This window comes from Dipodomys merriami, unplaced genomic scaffold (assembly GCF_024711535.1).
Source record: "Dipodomys merriami isolate MVZ:Mamm:240054 unplaced genomic scaffold, mDipMer1.0.p SCAF_4, whole genome shotgun sequence".
Classification (NCBI taxonomy): domain Eukaryota; kingdom Metazoa; phylum Chordata; class Mammalia; order Rodentia; family Heteromyidae; genus Dipodomys; species Dipodomys merriami.
In genome coordinates, this window is record NW_027205603.1 from 30,513,878 (window position 1) to 30,534,589 (window position 20,712).

A 20,712-nucleotide genomic window follows, 5' to 3' on the forward strand; every position below is an offset into this window, starting at 1 on the left:
ACATGTACCTGTCATTGTAGCTACCTGGGAGGCTGAGATTGAGAGGATCCCAATTCCAGTTTAGCCCAGTCAAAAAGTCCTCATCTCAATGGAAGAAGCTGGGTGTAGTGGAGCATACCTGTCATCCCAGCTACAGAGAAAAGCAAACAAACCAAAGAGGGAAGGGGGAATCATGATCTAGACATGTGCTTGGACAGGGAGCAAGATCCAACCTCAAAATTAGCCAATTCTTTTTTTTTTTCCTGTGGGATCTTTATTTTTTCCCCTCTATTGGGGCTTGAACTCAGAACCTTGCTTTCTCACTTGGCATTTTTTGCCCAAAGATGGCATTCTACCACTTTAGTCACAGTTCCACTTCTAAGTTTTTTTTTTATTGTGAAAATACTGTACAGAGGGGTTACAATTACATTGGCAAGACAATAAGTACATTTCTTATCCAGCATTGTTGCCTCCTCCTTTGTTTCCCCTTCCCATCCCTTCCCATCCTCCCCCCCACATCCCCCCAATCCTTCCCCCCCACAACAAAGTTGTAAAGTTCATTTTTCGACATAACAACTTGTACATCTCATTGTTGCAATGGGTCCACCTGTATCCCTAGTTAAATGATTTCTTTTTTCCCTTCCCCTCCACAAATTATAACAACATCAAATACAGTGAAAGCAGGGGTTATACCGTGGGAGAGGGACATACAAGGCAACAAAGAAATAATCTTCTAAATGTGTTAGAAACAATCGCATGAAAGAAAAAAACATTTGAATACATATCTTAGGGTTCATTTCCCTAACATCAACTTATCTGACCTTTTCTGCTTGACTCAGACATATACTAGTTATTGCAAATAAGGGAAACCATGGGACCTATGTTTCTTTGGGCCTGGCTTACTTCACTTAATATAACTGTTTCCAAATCTTTCCATTTCCTAACAAATGGGGCAATGCCATTCTTTCTGATGGAGGCATAGAATTCCATTGTGTAAAATTAGCCAATTCTTAAAAGGACTTGGAGGCATGGCTCAGTGGTAGAGCACCTGCTTGAGTTAAAATCCCAATACCAACACCCCAATGTGCATTTGTATTGAGTACATTTTGCTTTCTTCTTGTCAGCATCTCATGTAGCACCTATTTACATGACATTTAACTTATATTAGGTATTACAGATAATCTAGAGATGGTTCTGGTGTATGAGAGCATTGCCTTGGTTATATGAATATGACACTACTTTACATAAGGCATTTGAGCATCTGTGGATTTTTGGTCTCCAAGAGGGGTCCTGGTACCAGGCACTCATGGATACAGATTGTATTGCATTTTTTTTTTTTTTGGCGGGGGGTCCAGTCATGGGCCTGAACTCTGGGTCTGGGCGCTGTTCCTCAGCTCTTCAGCTCAAGGCTAGCGCTCTACCACTTGAGCCACAGCACTACTTCTGGCTTTTTTTTCTGTTTATGTGGTACTGAGGAATCGAACCCAGGGCCTCATGCATGCAAGGCAAGCACTGTACCACTGAGCCACCTTCCCAGCCCATGTATTGCATTTCTTAACCTTTGTCTTCCCTTCCCAATTAGAGCAGCCAGATGGCTTGTGCAGAAGACTGGAGAAAGCATGTATTAGTCCCAAACCCCAGAAGCCATGGGATAAAGATGCCTGGGAGATCCCCCGGGAGTCCATAAAACTGGTGAAAAAGCTCGGCGCGGGACAGTTCGGTGAAGTCTGGATGGGTGAGTGTGTGGCTCTGGGGCCAGTGGCCCACACAGGGGACAGTGGCAGAGAACTACTAGAGCCAGTTTCTTTCAGCTTTTGAGTCAGACATTGAACGGTGTCAGAGCATTTCTTTGGTTTCTCCTCTGTCCATTGCTCTTCCTTGTGATTCAGTAATTCTCTTCATGTCTGTAAATGTGGTAAATGTATGTATCCTGAGTATTCTGTCTATTCTCTTTTTGTTTTGTTTTATTTTGTTATGGTGGTACCAAGGTTTGAACTCAGGGCCTTGTATTTGGCTGGTGCTCTACCACTTGAACTATGCCTCCAACTCAGCTTTTGGATAGTTATTCGTAGATAGAGCCTCTTGGACTTTTCTTCCCTGGCTGGCCTCAATCTGCCTTCCTCAAGATCTTGATCTCCTCAGTAGCTGGGATGACGGTGTGAGCCACCAGTGCCTCACCTATTTTATTTGCTTTCACTTGGTTCTGACTGTCATCCTCAGAATCTCTGGACGCAACTCTGAAGTGCAGGGAATTTTATTTCACCACAGGGAAAAATACTCTTTGCTTCAAGCTACACTTAGTTTAGGAAGCCCCCATTTACTGTAATTTTCAGGTCACTAGAAGAGTTTCTAAAGATGTTTCCATCATTAGTGAGTCCTTCCTACCCAAGGCCTTCACAGGCTGGGAAGTAGTGCACCAAGATGGCAGCAGAGGCTTTCTGTAGGACATCTTTTGTCCATCTCTCTCTTTATTGTTTAATTTTATTAGTTTGTTTATTATTTTTTCCAGTACTAGGGCTTGAACTTAGGTCTTTTTTTTTGTCGGTCGTGGGACTTGAACTCTGGGTTTGGGTGCTATCCCTGTGCTCTTCAGCTCAAGGCGAGTGCTCTACCGCTTGAGCCACAGCACCACTTCTGGTTTTCTAGTGATTAATTGGAGATAAGAGTCTCATGGACTTTTCTGCTTGGGCTGGGTTTGAACCATGATCCTCAGATCTCAGCCTCTTCAGTAACTAGGATTACAGGCATGAGCCACTGGCACCCGGCTGAACTTAGGTCTTGAGTGCTGTCCCTTTTTTCACCCAAGGATGGTATCTGCCATTTGAGCCAAAGTTCTACTTCTGGGTTTTCTAGACATGTGTTTAAACAGGGAGCTGGTTAATTGAAAATAAGAGTCTCATGAATTCTTCTGCCTGGGCTGGCTTTGAAGCATGATCCTCAAATCTCAATCTCCTGAGTAGCTAAGATTACAGGAGTGAGCCACCAGCACCTGGTGTCTAGCTCTCTTTTCTAAAGTTTTTATCGTGAATTTGAATCTCTTTTGTGATAAGAATAAAACATGAAACTGTTTTAAAGCCACACCTCCTTGGTATGGGTCTACTAAACACAGAGTCGCTTCTGGGGAGGTTTGCATGGCAGGTGGCATGGTCAGTGGTGAATCACTTTCTCTGCTCGCTTTGGATGAGTGATTTCCAAGGAGATCAGCTTCTAAAACCTCACCCACTCCAGCCATGCAGAAGTCCAAGCCTCAAAGCCTGCAGCTACCACATGACCGCACTGCCACAGCCAGAAGGCTTGGGGCGGGGGGTGGGGGTGGCCAGGGGGGAGGAGGTCCCTTAAAATCCCACCCATGTGACCATAGCTCTGTGTACTATCTCTCGTGGACACCTCACTGGCTGAAATATCTTTTAACTATAACAGATAGTGACCCAACCTGGAATTTGATTTCTACTGTACTATCAGTCCAATTTGCAAAAGTTTCCAAATTCAGGTAAATGATAGTTATAGAATTGCACATTTTTGTTTTGGTTACCTTATCTCAGTGCTTATTAAGTAGTTTTTGTTTGTTTGTTTGTTTTTAAATGTTTTTGGGGGGTTGGGGCAGAGCTGAGGACCAAACGCCAGGCCTTGTACTTGCCAGGCAAGTGCTCTTCCACTGAGGTAAATTTCTAAGCCCTCCCAGTGCTTATGAAATATATGTTGCTGCCATTTCTGTCAGGAAATTCTTGGACATGATGTCATGATATCTGTCTAATCATATCACTGTCCTCATTTTTCTCTTATTTAAAAAAATAGCATAAAATTAATTCTAAAGCAAATTGTTCAGTGGCATTTATACATTCACATATTGTAAAAACCATTCGCCTCTATCTAGTTCCAAAGTATTCTCATCACCCCAAAAGGAAACACTATACCCATTAACCAACAACTTCCAACGTTCCCCTCTCCTTGGCAACTGATGACCACCATTCTGCTATCTGTGTCTGCCATTTTTCTCATCTCCAGGTATCAGTATATAAGCCAAGGCATATAGAATTTGTCCTTTTGTGTTAACTTATTTCACTAGAATAATGTTTTCAAGTTTCTCCCACATTGTAGCTTACATTAGAGCTTCATCCTTTATTATGGCTGAGTAATAAATTCCATTGTATGGATATACCACAATGTGTTCATTTATCTCTTGATAGACATTTTAGTTTCTTTCACCTTGTGGGTGTTATGGATAATGTCTTTATGAATATTCTTTTTTTGTTAGAGAAAAGTTGCTTAATTCATATCCCCAATAGAATACAAATATCTATGTACTATTAGTAACCTTCAAAATCCATAAATTGGCAATTCAATTTATAGTTTTACAAAGTATGCATGCTTCCCTTTTACAATTATGAATATTCTTTTTTTTTTTTTTTTTGGTTGGTCGTGGGGCCTGAACTCTGGGCCTGGGTGCTGTCCCTGAGCTCTTCAGCTCAAGGCTAGCACTCTACCACTTGAGCCACAGCACCACTTCCAGCTTTTTCTGCTTATGTGGTGCTGAGGAATTGAACTCAGGGCCTCATGCATGCGAGGCAAACATTCTACCACTGAGCTACCTTCCCAGCCCCCAATTATGAATATTCTTATACAAGTCATTGTGTGAACACATTTTCATTTCTCTTTGGTGTATGTTCAGATTTTACTAAATAACGGGTTATGTGGTCAGGTCACAGTGAATTTTGGGGGGAACCACAAAACTCTTATCTCCTCATTAAAAAAAAAAACAAATATAAAAAACAAAAAACACTGCCTCTTTCTCCCGTCAGGTGTTTGTACTTGTTTTAAAAATAATTTACTTATTTTTTTAAATCCACAAAAGTTATATAAAACAATGTTTACTATCTACCTAGACTTAACAATTGTTGATACCTTGGCATATTTGCTTTGTCATGTGTGTGTATGCATGGTGTGTGTGTGTGTGTGTGTGTGTGTGTGTGTGTGTGTGTACCACTTGAGAATAATTTTCCTGTGCGGTAACTGCTCCTACACACCTAAATTTAACAGTGGATCCATTCTGCTATCTAATATGGACTTCATATTTGAATTTCCCCCATGCCTTAAATAACGTCTTTGTGACTGCCTCCCCAAAGCCAGGATCATATAATTTTACCTTGATCTCTCCACCTTGATATCTTAATCTCTTTGATCTGGAAAGTGCTGCATTTGATCTCCATCTGCCATCACACCCACATGTAACAGGAGCCATTTGTCTTGTAGACTGTTTACAATTCAGAACTTTCTGATCCTTCCCATGATTTGGCTTAGCTTGTGCCTTTGTGAATAAAATCTTCCCACCTAAATGATGCTGTGTTCTCAGTACCTCCAAGAGCAGGGATACAATGACATTAATTGGTCCTGTTCTTGCTGAGGTTCTGTTTAACTGTTTTTTGTATGCTGATACTAATGCTTAAGCTCAGGACCTTGTGCCTTTGTTCAACATTCTTGCTCAAGGCTGGCACTCTACCACTTAAGCCACAGCTACACTTTTGAGTGTTTGCTGGAAGAGATAGGAGTCTCAGCCTTCAATTTCTGCCCTGACTGACTGAATCACAGTTCTCAAATCTTAGCCTCCCAAGTAGCTAGGATTACAGGCATGAGCCCTGGGTGATCGGCATATTCTTGCAGACTATGTACACAGAACTTTCCCCATGGCTGGGCATGGTATAATACGCTGGTAAAGCACTCTGGAGGCTGAGGCTGGAGGATCTGAGTTTGAGGCCAGTCTAGGCTACATAGGGAGGCCTTCTTACCAAAACAAAGACCTTTTCCCTGAGTGATTTTAGCATTATTTGCTCATGTTTACTTCTCTTGGGTTCTTAGAAGCTGCAACATCTCAATAAAGCTGTAGTCCTCTCTTCTCAAATATGTCTGCTTTAAGCCTACACATTTGCTTATCCCAGTGGGCTCATACAGAATCAGGCTCTGCCTTCTCTCTTGATTACAAGCATTGGCAGGAGGGCAACTACATTTGATTGAATTCTGGGTCTCAGAGTCCACCCCAATGCCCCTTTCTCTAGAGTGTACCTATCTTACTTACCATAGCTTTGATTGGAGAAGAGAGGAGGGAGGGCGCAGGGTGTGCCCCATCACATACTCCCCTCCTCCCCCCGGTACATTTTCATGGACAGTCTCACTTAATTCAGTGGCACTCTTAAGAAACTACTATCACCTCTTGATAAACTAGATAAGGAATTGACCGAGGTCATTCAAAGCAGTGAGAGAGGGTGGCTGCCCTGGCATCCAGAAGCTGTGGGCTCAAGTGCTTCCTATATAGATCTACAAATGAATTTTACCTCCTTGGCCTCAGTTTCCACATCTGTGAAATGGGTAGACACCTAATGTTGAAAGGAAGAGTGCAATTACACACCTAAAGTTTTCTCCACAATTGGGCTTTCTTACCTCTGTTTTTGTTACTGTATTTATGTTTTTGACTCTAGTCACTAGAGGCTATGTTTTGATAGATTTTTTTTCTCAATTTTAATCCCAAAACCAAACTATACATAATGCCATTAGACTGTGCCATGGATATGCTCTAGTGAAGGAATTGCATATTTATCATCAAAAAAAAAATGTAGAGGGCTGAGAATGTGGTTAGAGTGGTAGAGTGCTTGCCTAGCATACATGAAGCCCTGGATTCAATTCATCAGTACCACATAAACAGAAAAAGCTGGAAGTGGCGCTGTGGCTCAAGTGGTAGAGTGCTAGCCTTGAGCAAAAAAAGAAGCTCAGGGACAGTGGCCAGGCCCTGAGTTCAAGCCCCAGGACTGTCACCAGATAAATAAATAAACAAACAAACAAATAAATAAATAAAGTAGGGGCATTTAACTGAGGGGTGGGGGGTGCTCACTCTCCCTAAAGCAGCCTGATCATAAAAGAGTGATTTGGTATTTCACTCCAGCCTCTTCACATTCTTCTTTTGGGGGTGTGGGGGGGAAGGGGTGTCTGGTCGTGGGGCCTGAACTCTGGGCCTGGGCACTGTCCCTCAGCTCTTCAGCTCAAGGCTAGTGCTTTACCACTTGAGCCACAGCACCACTTCTGGCTTTTTTATTTTTGCTTATGTGGTGCTGAAGAGTCGAACCCAGGGCCTTAGGCATGCAAGGCAAGCGCTCTACCACTGAGCCACCTTCCCATCCCCATCTTCACATTCTTCTGTGACGCCAGGATAAAGACAAATGGAGCTGTATGCAGAGCATGTAGGGCTTAACATTGATTCAGATACATCCACATTTAAGTACTTGAGTGGACTATGTATATTTCAATTGGCAAGATTTTAAAAATACACTTATTGTCAGGTGTCAGTGACTCATAGCTGTAATCCTAGCTTCTCAGAAGGATTTGAAGATTCTGGTTCAAAGTCAGCCTGGGCAGAAAAGTCCATAAGGCTCTTACCTCCAGTTAATTACCTGAAACCTGGAAGCACAGCTGTGACTCAAGTAGTAGAGCCCTAACCTTGAGCAAAAAAAAAAAAAGCTCAAAGATAGTGTCCAAGGCCTGAGTTCAAACCTAGGACCAGCACCCCACCGCCCCAAAAAAACAAAACAAAACACTGTTGCTATATCAGCTATGTGGATCAGAATGCCCAGTGTCAGCTGTATGCTGAGTGCAGCTTCTGGTGTCTGGGGGTGGGGAGGTGCCTGTGGCAGAGCACAAGGCAGATTAGATTCATCTTGTGCTTCCCTGAGCACCCTAAGAGGAGTCATAGTGAAACAAGACACTGGCCAGCCACTCTGCTCATCTGGAAGTTACTACTTCAAAAGGAAGCGATTAAGACAATCCTCTTGTAGTTTCATAAAATATTCTTGAGGGCCACCAGTAAGCGCATTATGACTTCTTTACAGCTCACTGGTGGTGCCAAGAGGCACCATTTTCCTGCCTCCCTTGTCCATTCCAAAGAAACTGAGAGTTGAGCCAGCAGGGGTCAGGAGTGGTATGGTAGAGGGGCAGGCACTGTGGAGACCCCCTATAGCTCTTGATCGGTCCTGGGGTTCAAGTTGTGCACCTGGTTCCCTCCTGGGTTGAGAAAACCTCTTTGCCTCTATTTCCAGAGACATCACCCATTTCTTACACTTCTTTATTCATGAGTTTCCATGGAGGTCATGTACTACCTGTTTATACTCAGGTTTTTTTGAACTTTAATATACGCTGTGCCCAGGGAAAACTGAGGTTTGGAACAGAGAGGAAGGGGTATTGGAAAATCTATAATTGTTCTATCCAGAATTATTCTTTGTATTTAAGTCACCTAAACAAAGGTGAAAATGATGTGAGAACATCGCGTGAATGAGTTTGCTAATAATGATCATATACATGTATATGGTCATATAAATGATCATATAATATGATCATATACATGTATATGATCATTATTAGCAAACTCATATATATATATATATATATATAAACTGTGGCAAAAAGGCACACTATGTAATATTTATATCCTCACCTTTTTTAAGATTACAGAGCAGTAGCATTGTGTACATTCATACAAACTCCATGTCCAGTAAACTCCTCTGCGCATCTAATGGCAACCAGTCTATTTCCTGTCTCTGTGATTTTGTCCCTCTAGACACCTCAAAGAAGTGGACTCAGACAGCTGTGTCTTTGTGACCCTTTGGCTTAGTTCACTTTAGCAAGGTTCAGTTCACTTAAGCAAGGTTCAGTTCACTTAGTTCACTTCAAGGTTCAGTCAGTGTGTTATAGAACATGTAAGAATTCCCTTCCTATTTAAAACTGACTAATGATTCCATCTGAGCATACATCACTGGTTTATGCGTCTCTTGGTGGACTTGAGATGATGATGTGTGGACAAGGGTATGCAAGACTCTGCTTTCAGCCACCAGCTACTGAAGCTGAGGTCTGAGGCTCCCAGTTCACAGCCAACCCAGGCAGTTAAATCTGAGAGACTGGTTAACCAGCAAAAAGCCAGAAGTGAAGATGTGACTCAAGTGGTAGGGCACCAGCCTTGAGGGAAAAAGCCAGGCATGAGTTCAAACACAGTACCAGGACCAAAACAACTATGCAACAACAACTCTGCTTTTAGTTATAGTGGGCACATGCCAGGAATGGGATAGCTTGATCACATATTCCTATTTTTAATATTTTGAGGACTTATCATACCCTTTTCTTTATTGGTGGAAGAGTTCATGTTCCTGCCCACAGTGTACAAGTGTTCATGTATCTTTTTTATATCTATTTTTTGTCAAGGTGATGTGCAGAGGGGATTCATGTTTTTTTAGGTCCTCACCAGCCTTGTTCTTTTCTGGTTGGGGAAGGAGTTGTTGGGTTGCAATCCTCCTGCCACAGCTTCTGGGGTGCTTGCAATTATGTGACACCATGCTCAGCCTGATTGGCTTACGTGGTATGAGGTGTCCTCTCATTGTGGTTTGGATTTGCCTTTCCCTAATGACTAGAGCCATGACATTGAGTATTTGTCCATGTACTTAGTGGCCATTTCTGTATCTTCCTTGGAGAAATGCATAGTATACTTCTTAAACAGTTTTTATTCATGTTGTTTATTGGAGTTCCTAATAAACTTTTAAAAGTTGCTCAAGTTTATAATCCTACCTATTTGTGAGGAGGTAGAAAGGGGGAGAATTGTGGCTTGAGGCTAGTCTGAGCAAAATATTTGCAAGACCCCATCTTAATCAAAAGTTGTTTATGGTGATGTTTACTAGTCAACTCAGCTACATGACAGGCACAAAGTAGGACCATCACAGTCCAGATACATCCAGGCAAGAAAAATGAGACCCTATTTGATAAGTAAGTAAAGGAGAAATTGCTAGAGGGGGGACACTCCAGGTAAAGCACCTGCATAGGTGAGCCCCAGTGTTGCAAAATAGAGTGTAAGATAAGAAAGGGGGGTGGGGAAACGGGGATAGGGGGGAAGGGAAGGGAAGGGAAGAAGAAGGGAAAGTTTGACCGGAGATCTTTGGCAGATAGGATCTATGAGATTGTCTGTCATATTGGAAGCTCCTTCTTAGCTAGTGAAATAATTTCCATCTGTTAAATATATTTAGCAGAGGACTATTGGAAATAACCAAAAGAACAGAGATTTCTGAGGCCATGTGGTAAATCAGAGGTCCCAGAATGCTCCTTCCCTATTGTGTATGCCTCTCAACCTGTCCATCCAGGGGTTGTTATAATAGTAAGCTCTGTGTAATTTAGAGCTGCCAGAAGTTAGTTGTTATTTCTCAAGGGATAAGTAGGCTAGCTTTTCTCATTAACTGAAAAAACAAAAAGGAAAAAAAGAAATCAATTCAAATCATGTCATTGTTAATCAAGTTAATGTTCTTGTTAAGCACAGCCATTTATTCATAGACTATATGTCACTGTTATAGTCTTAATTTTTTTTAAGTCTGGAACAGGGAACAAATGCTAGGAAGTGACCTATCTATTTTGGGGGAAGGGGTGGAATGAAAGAAAAGAGGTGTCCCTGCCTCAAGCTGTTTCCTGCTGTTGTGTGATCCCCTTGACATCCGTGTTTCCTGTGTGCATTGTTATATTCCCAGGGAGCCAATGGAGCTGCTAGGAGAGATGGACAATGCTTCCTCTTGGGCTTGGTCTGGGAAGAGCCTTTAGGGAACAAAGAAAATACTTTTCATACATTCTTATTTGAGCCACTGCATCAAAATTAATCACTATCCAAATGAACTTCATATATTTTTGACACGTTTTAAAATACATTTTAAATAGTATGTTTTTTAAAAAAAAATAATATTTGTAATGAATTGCACTTTGAAATTTTTATATGTGTACAGAGTATAGGTAGATCAAATTCTCCTTGTTATCGTCTCTTGTTCCCCTTCCCCTATCCTGATGACACCCTGTTTCCCAAATAGTCTTCTATTTTCATGTCTTTTTTTTTTTTCAGTGTAGCTTTGTTTGAGTCTAGCTTATTTTTCTTAACACAATGGTCTCCAGTTCCATCCATTTTCTTGCACACAATATAATTTCACTCTTCTTTCTGGCTGAATAAAACTTTGTTGTGTATATATTCCACATTTCTTAGAGTGATTCCACAACTTGACTACTGTGACTAGTGTTGCAGTAAACCATTGTGTAAGCATATCTACCTTGTGCTAAAGCCATTCTACATCCCCACAATACATGGACACTTTTTAGTAAACTAGTCACAGCTAGAATTGGAGCTTTTGCAAGTTGTCACATCAGTTTTTGCATTTGTCTGTGACAAAGGGACACTATATAAGAAGTTCTTTGGTACCTTGAAAAAGATTTTGTTTTCAGTAATTTTCCTTCTATAACAATAACACAAATCTCTATGAGAAGGTGAATGGGACCGTCTAACTGGGAGTATCTTGGCAAGGTATTGTCTGGTCCTGACTGCAGAATAAGAACTGTCTGTGCTGCAAGAATGAGCACCGCCCTGCTATTGTTGACAGCCGGCCCTGGAGATGATGTAGCGGATGCTGCTGCCTTTCCCGAGCCAAGGGACACAGCTGTTTAGTCGCTGTTCATCTCAAAATCCTTATCTGTATTTTTAATGTCTTTAGCAGCTGCGATATTTCCTGGTAACTTTTCCTCTACCCTTGGAAAGCACTTTTTTTTCCTTCATCCTTTAAAAATATTCCAAAGTCTCCATCAACTCCATTGTGTTCACAAGGACCAAGAGGAACTGACTTTGTTTCTTTAACTTTTATTACTATGTGATGTAATTAGTAGACAAAAAAAAATGCTTGCCACACAAATATCCAATGTAACAAATAATTACAGAATGAAAACTTGCATAGTGACTCCTGAGATCACACACAGACAAGCTGCAACCTGCACCCACCATACATACATGCACACACACAGACACACACACACAGACACACACACACACACACACACACACACCACTGCCTATTGCTATTCTAATCTCTGTCCTCATTTCCTGGCTTTTCCTCCTTCAGGGTGCTGAGAATTGAACCCAGGACCCTGTGCATAATGGGCAATTGTCCACTGAGCTATACCTCTCCAGGACATGTATTTATTAGTATTTTTGTATATGGTGACATATGTTTTGCCAAACAACATGGTCCAGTTTTGCTTGAACTTGAACTTGGTATAAATGAATCACGGCAAATATGCTCTATTATGTCTTGCTTCTTTTACTAGGAAACATTGTGGACTCATCCCTGTTTCCCGGTATAATTTTAGTTCATCCATCTTCGTCACAACAGAATGTTGGTTAGGTGCATGTTCAAGGCATGCAACCATTTATTTGTCCATTTTATTATTTGCTGATGAAATTGGAGCTGTTCCACATCACCACAACAATAAGCACTGTGCTGTAAACATTTCTGTGATTCTGGAACAGGAATGTAGGAGGTGTTCTCAGGTGACTAGGAATGGTTTATCTGAGCTGTAAGGTATAGCCGTCTATATCCATGGGACCCATAACTATGAATCTAACCAATCACAGATTGGAAATATTTGGGGAGGGGGGGATACATTTGCATTGAACAAGTGCCAACTTGTTTTTCTATAATTATTCCACAGACTTACAACTTTTCTTACCCAGTATTTACATTGTATTAGGTATTACAAACCATCTATAGATGATTTAAAGTACATAAGAGGCTGGGAATGGGTTAGCTGCAAGCATCATGCCATTTGATGTACTTGAGCTTCCTCAGGGTTTGATAGCCACAAGGGTGCCTGTCCAATTCCCATAGGTTACCTAGGGATGACTGATGGTGAAGCTTCAACTCCACTAAATGCTCTCAGCCTTAAAGTGCTGGTCCCAGTGGAGATTCTTAGCAGCAGTAATAAGACTCCTCAATGTTTGCTTTCCTGGCAGGTGGAGGTGAGGTGCCCCTAGAGGGGTTTAGACCCAGAGCAGCACTGTGTGGGTTCATTTGGAAGGAGGCTCTTCTCTCAGAGTCCTTTACCAGCCCTTTGCGATTGAACCTCACTGATGCTCAGAATAGAGCACAGAAAAGGGCCCAAGGGAGCAATCCAGTAGGCCCTCCCACAGGAGGCACCCACAACCTCTGCTATTTTGGGAATTTTAAGTTTTTTTCAAGCAAGGTAATTATTTCTCATTGTAGCTTTATTGGTATCTGATTAGCAATAAGATTGAGTATATTTCAATGTGTCTCTTAGCCATTGGAATTTCTTTTTGTTTTTCTTTTTAATACCCATGTAACCCCTTATCTACTTTTACATTTTACTAATGGACTTGAAAAAATTACTTGTAGATTCTGGATGCCAGTTCCTTATTAGTTATATATTGTGAGAGTGGTTTTTTTTTTCCCTGACTGGACTTTATCGTGGACATACTCCTGAAATGAGAGCCTATTTATAAATTAGTAAAAAATTAAAATAGAGCCAGGTACCAGCTGCTCATCCGCGTAATCCTACTTACTCCAGAGGCTAAGATCTGAGTTTGATCACTGAGCTCACAGTTTGAAGCCAGCCCAGACAGGAACATTCATGAGTCTCTAATCTCCAATTAAGGATGAACAAGCCAGAAGTAGAGCTGAGGCTCAAGTGGTAGAGTGCTAGCCTTGAGCAAAAAGCAACCTAGGAATAGCACCCAGGTCCTGACTTGAAGTCCCAGAGCAGTGTATGCATGTACGAATGCGCTCACCTACATGTGCTCTCTCTCTCACACACATACACACACACACACACATTTAAAATAGAATCGTCTTGATTCAAATGTAATTTACAAGGCTTTTGGCAGTAAAATTACTGTTAAGATCAATAGAGAAGGTCATGTTCTCATAATCGCATGTTTAAATAGAAAATCAATTTAATACCTTAGTGATTCTGTGCTCTTCCTATGGGTTGTAGCTTTTGTTATTGTTTCCTTTTTGCTGGTACCAGGGTTTTAAACTCAGGAATTTGAGCTTGTATTGACTTGCTTGCTCAGCTGATACTCTACTACTTGAGCCATGCCTCCAGCACTATAAATTGGTCTGAACTGGCCAAAAGAAAAATCATTAGCTAGTCCTGACTAATTCCTTATGTGGTAACACTTTTATAGTGGAGGGTTTGGAAATTGAAACACAACTTGTTTTCTTTTAAAAAAAAAAAAAAAAAAAAACACCTTTTTTTTTTTTTTGGTCTGTTGTGGGGCTTGAGCTCAGGGTCTGGGCACTGTCCTTGAGCTTCTTTTGCTCAAGGCTAGCACTCTACCACTTAAGCCTCAGTGCCACTTTCAGCTTTTTCTGTTTAAGTGGTACTGAGGAACCAAACCCAGGGCTTCATGCATGCTAGGCAAGCACTCTACCACAAAGCCACATTCCCAGCCCAAAACATCACTTCTTTTATACAAGTAGTCACTGACAAATTTATTAAAAATGGGGAAAAAAGAGAAAGAAGTTTACTCAGAGCAATCTTGTTATTTAAGCATGCTTTTAGTCATCTCTCTTGCGGCCTCCAAAGATTTGTTTTGGGGGTATGCTCTCTCTCTCTCTCTCTCTTTCTCTCTCTCTCTCTCTCTCTCTCTCTCTCTCTCTCTCTCTCTCTCTCTCTCTCTCTCTCTCTCATGGTATGTATGTGTAAAAGGGTTGTAAAGTTTAGAATTTTGTTGTTTATTTAAGTCTCAGGTAACACTATCTTAGCGAGAGAAATATATTAATAGTTCTTGTGGTAGAGTGAAAATAGAATTTTTCTACTATTTGGGAAAAAAACTTCGATTTTACAATTTTAGATGTTTCATATACCCTTCATCCTGCCTCCTCTAATTTTAAAACTAAATAGTATTTTATCTGAAGCACTCCTTACCTAATAACTAAATTGTTTTGTGTCTCTGCACCTGCAAAGTGAAGGTGTGGAGTTTACCCTTTGATGCAGCAGGCCTACTCTCTTCTCCTCCTTAGGTTACTATAACAACAGCACTAAAGTGGCTGTGAAGACCCTGAAGCCAGGTACTATGTCTGTGCAAGCCTTCCTGGAAGAAGCAAACCTCATGAAGAGCCTGCAACACGACAAGCTCGTGAGACTTTACGCTGTAGTCACCAGGGAGGAACCCATCTACATCATTACTGAGTACATGGCCAAGGGTGAGTGACAGACACCAACCCCCAGCACCTCTGAGAGGAGACAGACAGAGGGAAGAGTTTAAGTACCTAGAGGAAACTCAAAAGATTTTCATTGAAAAATAGCATACACCTGAAAAAAGAAAACCAGAAACTCTCGAAAAAACAAAGCCTATCTAAAAGCCTACTCAATTTTTTTTAATCAGTTGTAGAGCTTGAACTCAGGGCCTGAGTGCTGTCCTTGAGCTCTTTCACTCAAGGCTAACACACTCTACCCCTTTGAATCCCAGCTCCACTTAGGTTTTCTGGTGATTAATTGGAGATAAGAGTCTTGTGGACTTTCCTGCCTTGGCTGGCTTTTAACTGTGATCCTCAGATCTCAGCCTCCTCAGTAGCTAGGATTGCAAGTGTGAGCCACTGGCACTGGACTCAAATTTTTATAGCTTTAGCTATAAAAGTCTTTTGTTTCCTTGTTAAGTTTATAACCAGATATTTTTTTTCCCTGTCGGTCATGGAGCTTGAACTCAGGGCCTGGGTTCTGTCCACGAGCTTTTCTTGCTACCACTTTTAGCCATAGCTCTGCTTCCAGTTTTCTGGTGGTTAATTGGAGATAAGAGTCTCAAAGACTTTCCTGCTTGGGCTGGCTTTGAACAGTGATCCTCAGATCTCAGTCTCCTGAGTAGCTAGGATTACATGCGTAAGGGACTAGTGCTGGGATTTTTTTTTTGACTGGTTGGGTATTTTCTTTTCTTTTTTTTAAGGTAATAGGGACCACACCCTCAGCCTCACACTTGTGCTTTAATACTGAGCTAAAGTCCCAACCCTTGCATCCAAGTCCATTGCATAGGTACAGTTGAGGCAACCCTACAGAAAGTGACAGGCCAAAGTATTGTTTACCATTAACAGGCTTAGTGAGAACCACAGCAAGGCCTGTGCAGATACTCGTTGGCCTCTCTGTGCAGCATTCTTTCCTCTGTGGCTTCTAACCATGATCCTCAGATTTCAGCTTCCTGAGAGCTAGTATTACAGGCATGAGCCATCAGCACATGGCTGGAAGCTCAAACTTTTTTCCAGGGTTTCTACTCTTCAGGCACCAATGGTATATGCTGGGTTCTGTGCCTTCTGCTGGGTATGGACTGGAGCAAGCCCTGGTGTCTCCTGAGGGCAGGCTCTCTGTGAGGACTTGCTTGCTGAGTGTTTGTTTCCAAGGTGCTTGCTAAATACTAGTACTGCAGTAGGCTAATCACTGTATCAGTGGCAGGTGCATGGTTGCATCCATTTGTGGAGGGAATATTGGTATCACCATCATCCTTTCTCACCTGCACCACATGCTGTGTTTAACATCATGTTAAAGGTAACCCTGGAAGGAACTGGGTTTGATCAGTCTCAAGGGAAGGCTTTCTAATCTTACAGAATTGCAAAGCTCATCATTTTGGGGAGTCTTCTCCACAGTAGTAATGATTACTTGGATTTTATTGAGATTTTTTTCTTTTGGTATAGCAATAACCTGTCCTTCCTCTGTACACAGGCAGTTTGCTGGACTTCCTCAAGAGTGATGAAGGAGGCAAGGTACTGCTCCCGAAGCTCATTGACTTTTCAGCTCAGGTAAAGTATTAGAAAGCCCACTATGCGTGTGAACCTGCAAAGAACCCTCCTACTTCAAACTCAGCATGCAGTCTCTGTGCTGGGGAGAAATGATTATGAAAAGAAGAAAAAAAACGGACTTTTCAGAGGTCCCTTCCTCAGAGGGGGTGAGAGTTTCACATAGAATGTGTGCTCATGGCTTGATAGCAACTTCTGTGAGATAAGTCAACTTTTTCGTGCATCTGTCACTTCCCACAAGTTATGGAAATGGTGGCTGAATCAAGCTCTTTGCTCAGCATCTTGGAGGGGGTGAGTTTATATTGTATAAGCAAGTATCTTTAGTCATGTAAATGTTTCATTCTATATTATAAATCAAGGGGTAGGGGGAACCAATTTCCAGTGTCTCATGCCTGTAATCCTAGCTACCTAGGAGGCTGAGATCTGATGAGTGTAATTCAAAGCCAGCCTGGCAGGAAAGGCCATAAGACTCTTATCTCCAAAAAAGCTGGAAGTGGAGCTGTAGCTCAAGTGGTAGAGTACTAGCCTTGAGCAAAAAGAAGCTAGGGTACAGTGCCTAGGCCCTGAGTTCAAGCCCAAGGGCCAGCAAAAAAAAAAAAAAATCTAGAAAAAAACATGAACTACATTCCTTTCCTGTTCTTCCCCTTTTTACTCCTTCTTGTTGGGTATGTCCTTAAGATTCTGAGAAATAATCATTCATATTTCTTGTACTGACCTAGGAGTTGCCGATTCATTGGCACTAGAATCACTTATTTCCTGAAGCATGTTTAGGAGCAGAAGCAAGGTACCCAGAAATGGGACAATGCTGAATGATGCCAGTTACTGGCTTTTAACAGTTTTGTTGTGCTTGTTAATCATGTTGAGAAATTTGCTTGATTTGTTCCTCCATCCTGGCCACATGTGGCTCATGCTTGGTAGGCACCTTCCATCGTATCCCAGGTACACAGCACAGATGATTTATACACATTCTAAGAAAGGTGGCCTCTTTCTTTCTTCAAATGTTCTTGAGTTGGGATAAGGCCTTCGTGGGAAGATGAGGTCAAAGGAATGTATGAGAACCCAGGGAATATATTTCAAGGGAACTATGATCAGAGCACAGACCCTACAATGAGGTATTGTGAGCAGAGCTGTAGAGTTCAACCTCTGATAAGTAGTAGGCTTTGTGTCCAGACTGTGCTACCCAGTATCTGTGCTACTTTCAGGAAGTGCTTGGCCTGTGCTTCTTTGAGTTAGGTTGTTTGCCTATAGGATGGGAATGGTAATCCCTCCTTTGAGGAGTGTTCCAGGTCAAATCACATGAGCTGGCATGGCATAAGCACCTCCCAGCCTGTGGGAGAGAGGTGGGGACATGGAGTGGGGGCTGGCTCTATCATTGCAGTGAAGGTCTGTGAGGAAATCACCTGCTCAGCCCTCATCTCATCTGTGTAAATTTGGCATTCTCTCATCCAAGAAGGAAATCCAACTGTAATCTGATATGCCAGGGTCTGATACAAACAGAAGCCAAAATTGTGGTGAAATTTGGGGGGGCGAGGACGGGGGGCAGTATGTGGAAGGATCCAGCAGTCCTGCCATCTCAATTCCATCCTCAAGATTTCCATACTGGCCTGAGAGGTCCTGTGATGCTCCAGGAATCCAGGTCCATGTTTTGCAGACCACTGCTTTACAGTGAAAATAACAAAGTTCAGTGTGAATTCCATGTAGAAAGCAGAGGTCTGATAAACTTGTGTATCACTCGACATAGATAAATGAGGCCCACTTCTTGGATGGGTGCTGGGGTATCTTCTATTGAACAAGAGACTAGAGGACAGTGGTGAAGGTTTGTCAGATGGGTCAAGGATATGAAAAGTGGGTCACGTGGTCAGAAGGGCTGAGCAGCCATTGCTGTTCCGAGATGCCTGAAGAAGGTTTGATCTGTCCTGAAGCTCCACAGGGTAGAAATTGCATACAGTGGGGTGTGTGCTATACCCAGCGAAGAGCTTTCTTTCATGCATGGATTTTTTTTGTATTCGATTTTGTACATCTTATCTCATCAAACATTCACTTGAGATAGTCCAGGTTTTTCGAACTCCATGGCTATGTTTTAACTTTGTCAGTTATTTCTGTTACTACAAAGAGTAACTTGTTGTAACTTTTAAGTGGATGAAAAAGTTGCTTTCCTGGCAAGCATGATGATCACACTGCCTGGTCCATGTGACTGTGTAATGTGGGTACCCAGCAGATTGAGTTGACTCTGCTGTGGTAGACCTGAGTCCTTGGTGACATTGGTGACAGGAGGGAATAAGGGGGATCAAGTCACCACCACTGCTCTCCATGAAAGCTAGGTGGCCTGTACTGGAGGAGCTCCTGGTTGCCTGACCTCGGGTCTCTTTCCCGGCAATGGCCACTGATAGAACTGGTAGAACATCTGAGTAAGTACATTCAATGTCACTGGGAGGTTCCCAGTCAGAAGCAGTCAGGAAGACACTGACATTTGGGTTCAGTGTAAAATTTACTTTCCCTTCTTTCCTGCTTCACTGTCTCCCTCTCTTTCTTCCTTTTTTTTTTTTTTTTTTGGTTTGTTTTTATAATTTTGGTACTGGGGCTTGAACTCGGGGCCTGGATGCTATCTCCCTTAGCTTTTTTTAAAAAAAACTTTTTTTATTGTAAAAACACTGTACAGAGGAGTTACAGTTACATGAGTAAGGTAATGAGTACATTGTTACCTCCTCCTTTGTTTTTCCCCTACCAACCCTTCTTTCCCCACCTCCCCAACTCCTTTCTCCCCCCACCCCAAAGTTGTAAAGTTCATTTTCAACATAGTGTCTTATACATCTCATGGTTACAATGGGTCAAATACAGTGAAAACAGGGGTTATACCGTGGGAGAACATACCAAAAACTCAAAAAAAAAACACATCGTACATTATAAATTTGTTAAAAACATTAGCATGAAAGAAAAAACCACTTGTATCCCTATCTTGGAGTTCAGTTCACTTAACATCATCTTATATGGTCATATGTACATAACTTTTGACCTTTTCTGCTTGTCCTAGACATATACTAGTTATTGCAAATAAGGGAAACCATGGGACCTATGTTTCTTTGGGCCTGCCTTACTTCACTTAATATAATTTTTCCCAAGTCTTTCCATTTCCTAACAAATGGGGCAATGTCATTCTTTCTGATGGAGGCATAGACTACACACACACACACACACACACACACACACACACACACACACAAACACACATATAAAATGTTTTTTTGATCCATTCATCTACTGAGGGCATCTGAGTTGGTTACATATCTTAGCTATGGTAAATAATGCTGTGATAAACATAGTTGTGCTGATAGCTTTAGTAAATGCCCAAAAGTGGGATTGCTGGGTCATAGGGGAGCTCTATGTGGGGTCTTTTGAGGAACCTCCATACTGCTTTCCAAAGTGGTTGAACAAGTTTACACTCCCACCACCAATGCAATAAGGTTGCCTTCTGTCCACATCCCCTCCAGCATCTCTTGTTATTAGAGTTGTTGATTATAGCCATTCTAACTGGGGTGAGGTGGTATCTCAATGTTGTTTGGATTTGCATTTCTTTTATGCCTAGAGAACTTGAGCATTTCTTCATGTGTCTATTGGCTATTCTAATTTCCTCTTCAGAGAAGTTTCTCTTTAAGTCTTTAGTCCACTTATTTATTGGGCAGTTGTTTCTTTGAGGATTTGTTGTTGGGGGATTTAATTTTTTGAGTTCCAGGTATATTTTAGATAAGAGACCCTTGTCTGTTGTATGGCTAGTGAAGATCTTCTCCCAATCTATGATCTTTCTGTTGATCTTGCTAGAAGTGTCCTTTGACATACAGAAGCTCTGCAACTTCCTGCAATCCCATTTGTCCAACCTTTCTTTGATTTGTTGTGTTTCTGGGTCTCTATTAAGAAAATTTCAGCCTGTGCCAAGGAGACCGAGGGTTTCTCCTATTGCATCCTGTAATGTTTTCAGAGTGTCTGCTTTGACTCCAAGGTCTTTGATCCATTTGGAGTTGATTCTGGTGCAGGGTGTTATATACAGATCTAGCTTTACTTTTCTACAAGTGATTAACCAATTTTGCCAGCACCATTAACTGAAGAGACTGTCTTT

General features: G+C 41.7%; 1 protein-coding gene across 2 annotated transcripts in view; it reads left to right on the top strand.

Annotated features, from left to right (window-relative positions):
* Nucleotides 1–20,712, top strand: part of Lyn (LYN proto-oncogene, Src family tyrosine kinase) — a 146,249-nt gene that overhangs the window by 75,733 nt on the left and 49,804 nt on the right. For both annotated transcript variants that reach the window (XM_069990751.1, XM_069990752.1), the window contains exons 8-10: nucleotides 1,562–1,714; nucleotides 14,841–15,023; nucleotides 16,528–16,604. In XM_069990751.1, the coding sequence (XP_069846852.1) occupies nucleotides 1,562–1,714; nucleotides 14,841–15,023; nucleotides 16,528–16,604 (413 nt within the window). The remainder of the gene's footprint in view (nucleotides 1–1,561; nucleotides 1,715–14,840; nucleotides 15,024–16,527; nucleotides 16,605–20,712) is intronic.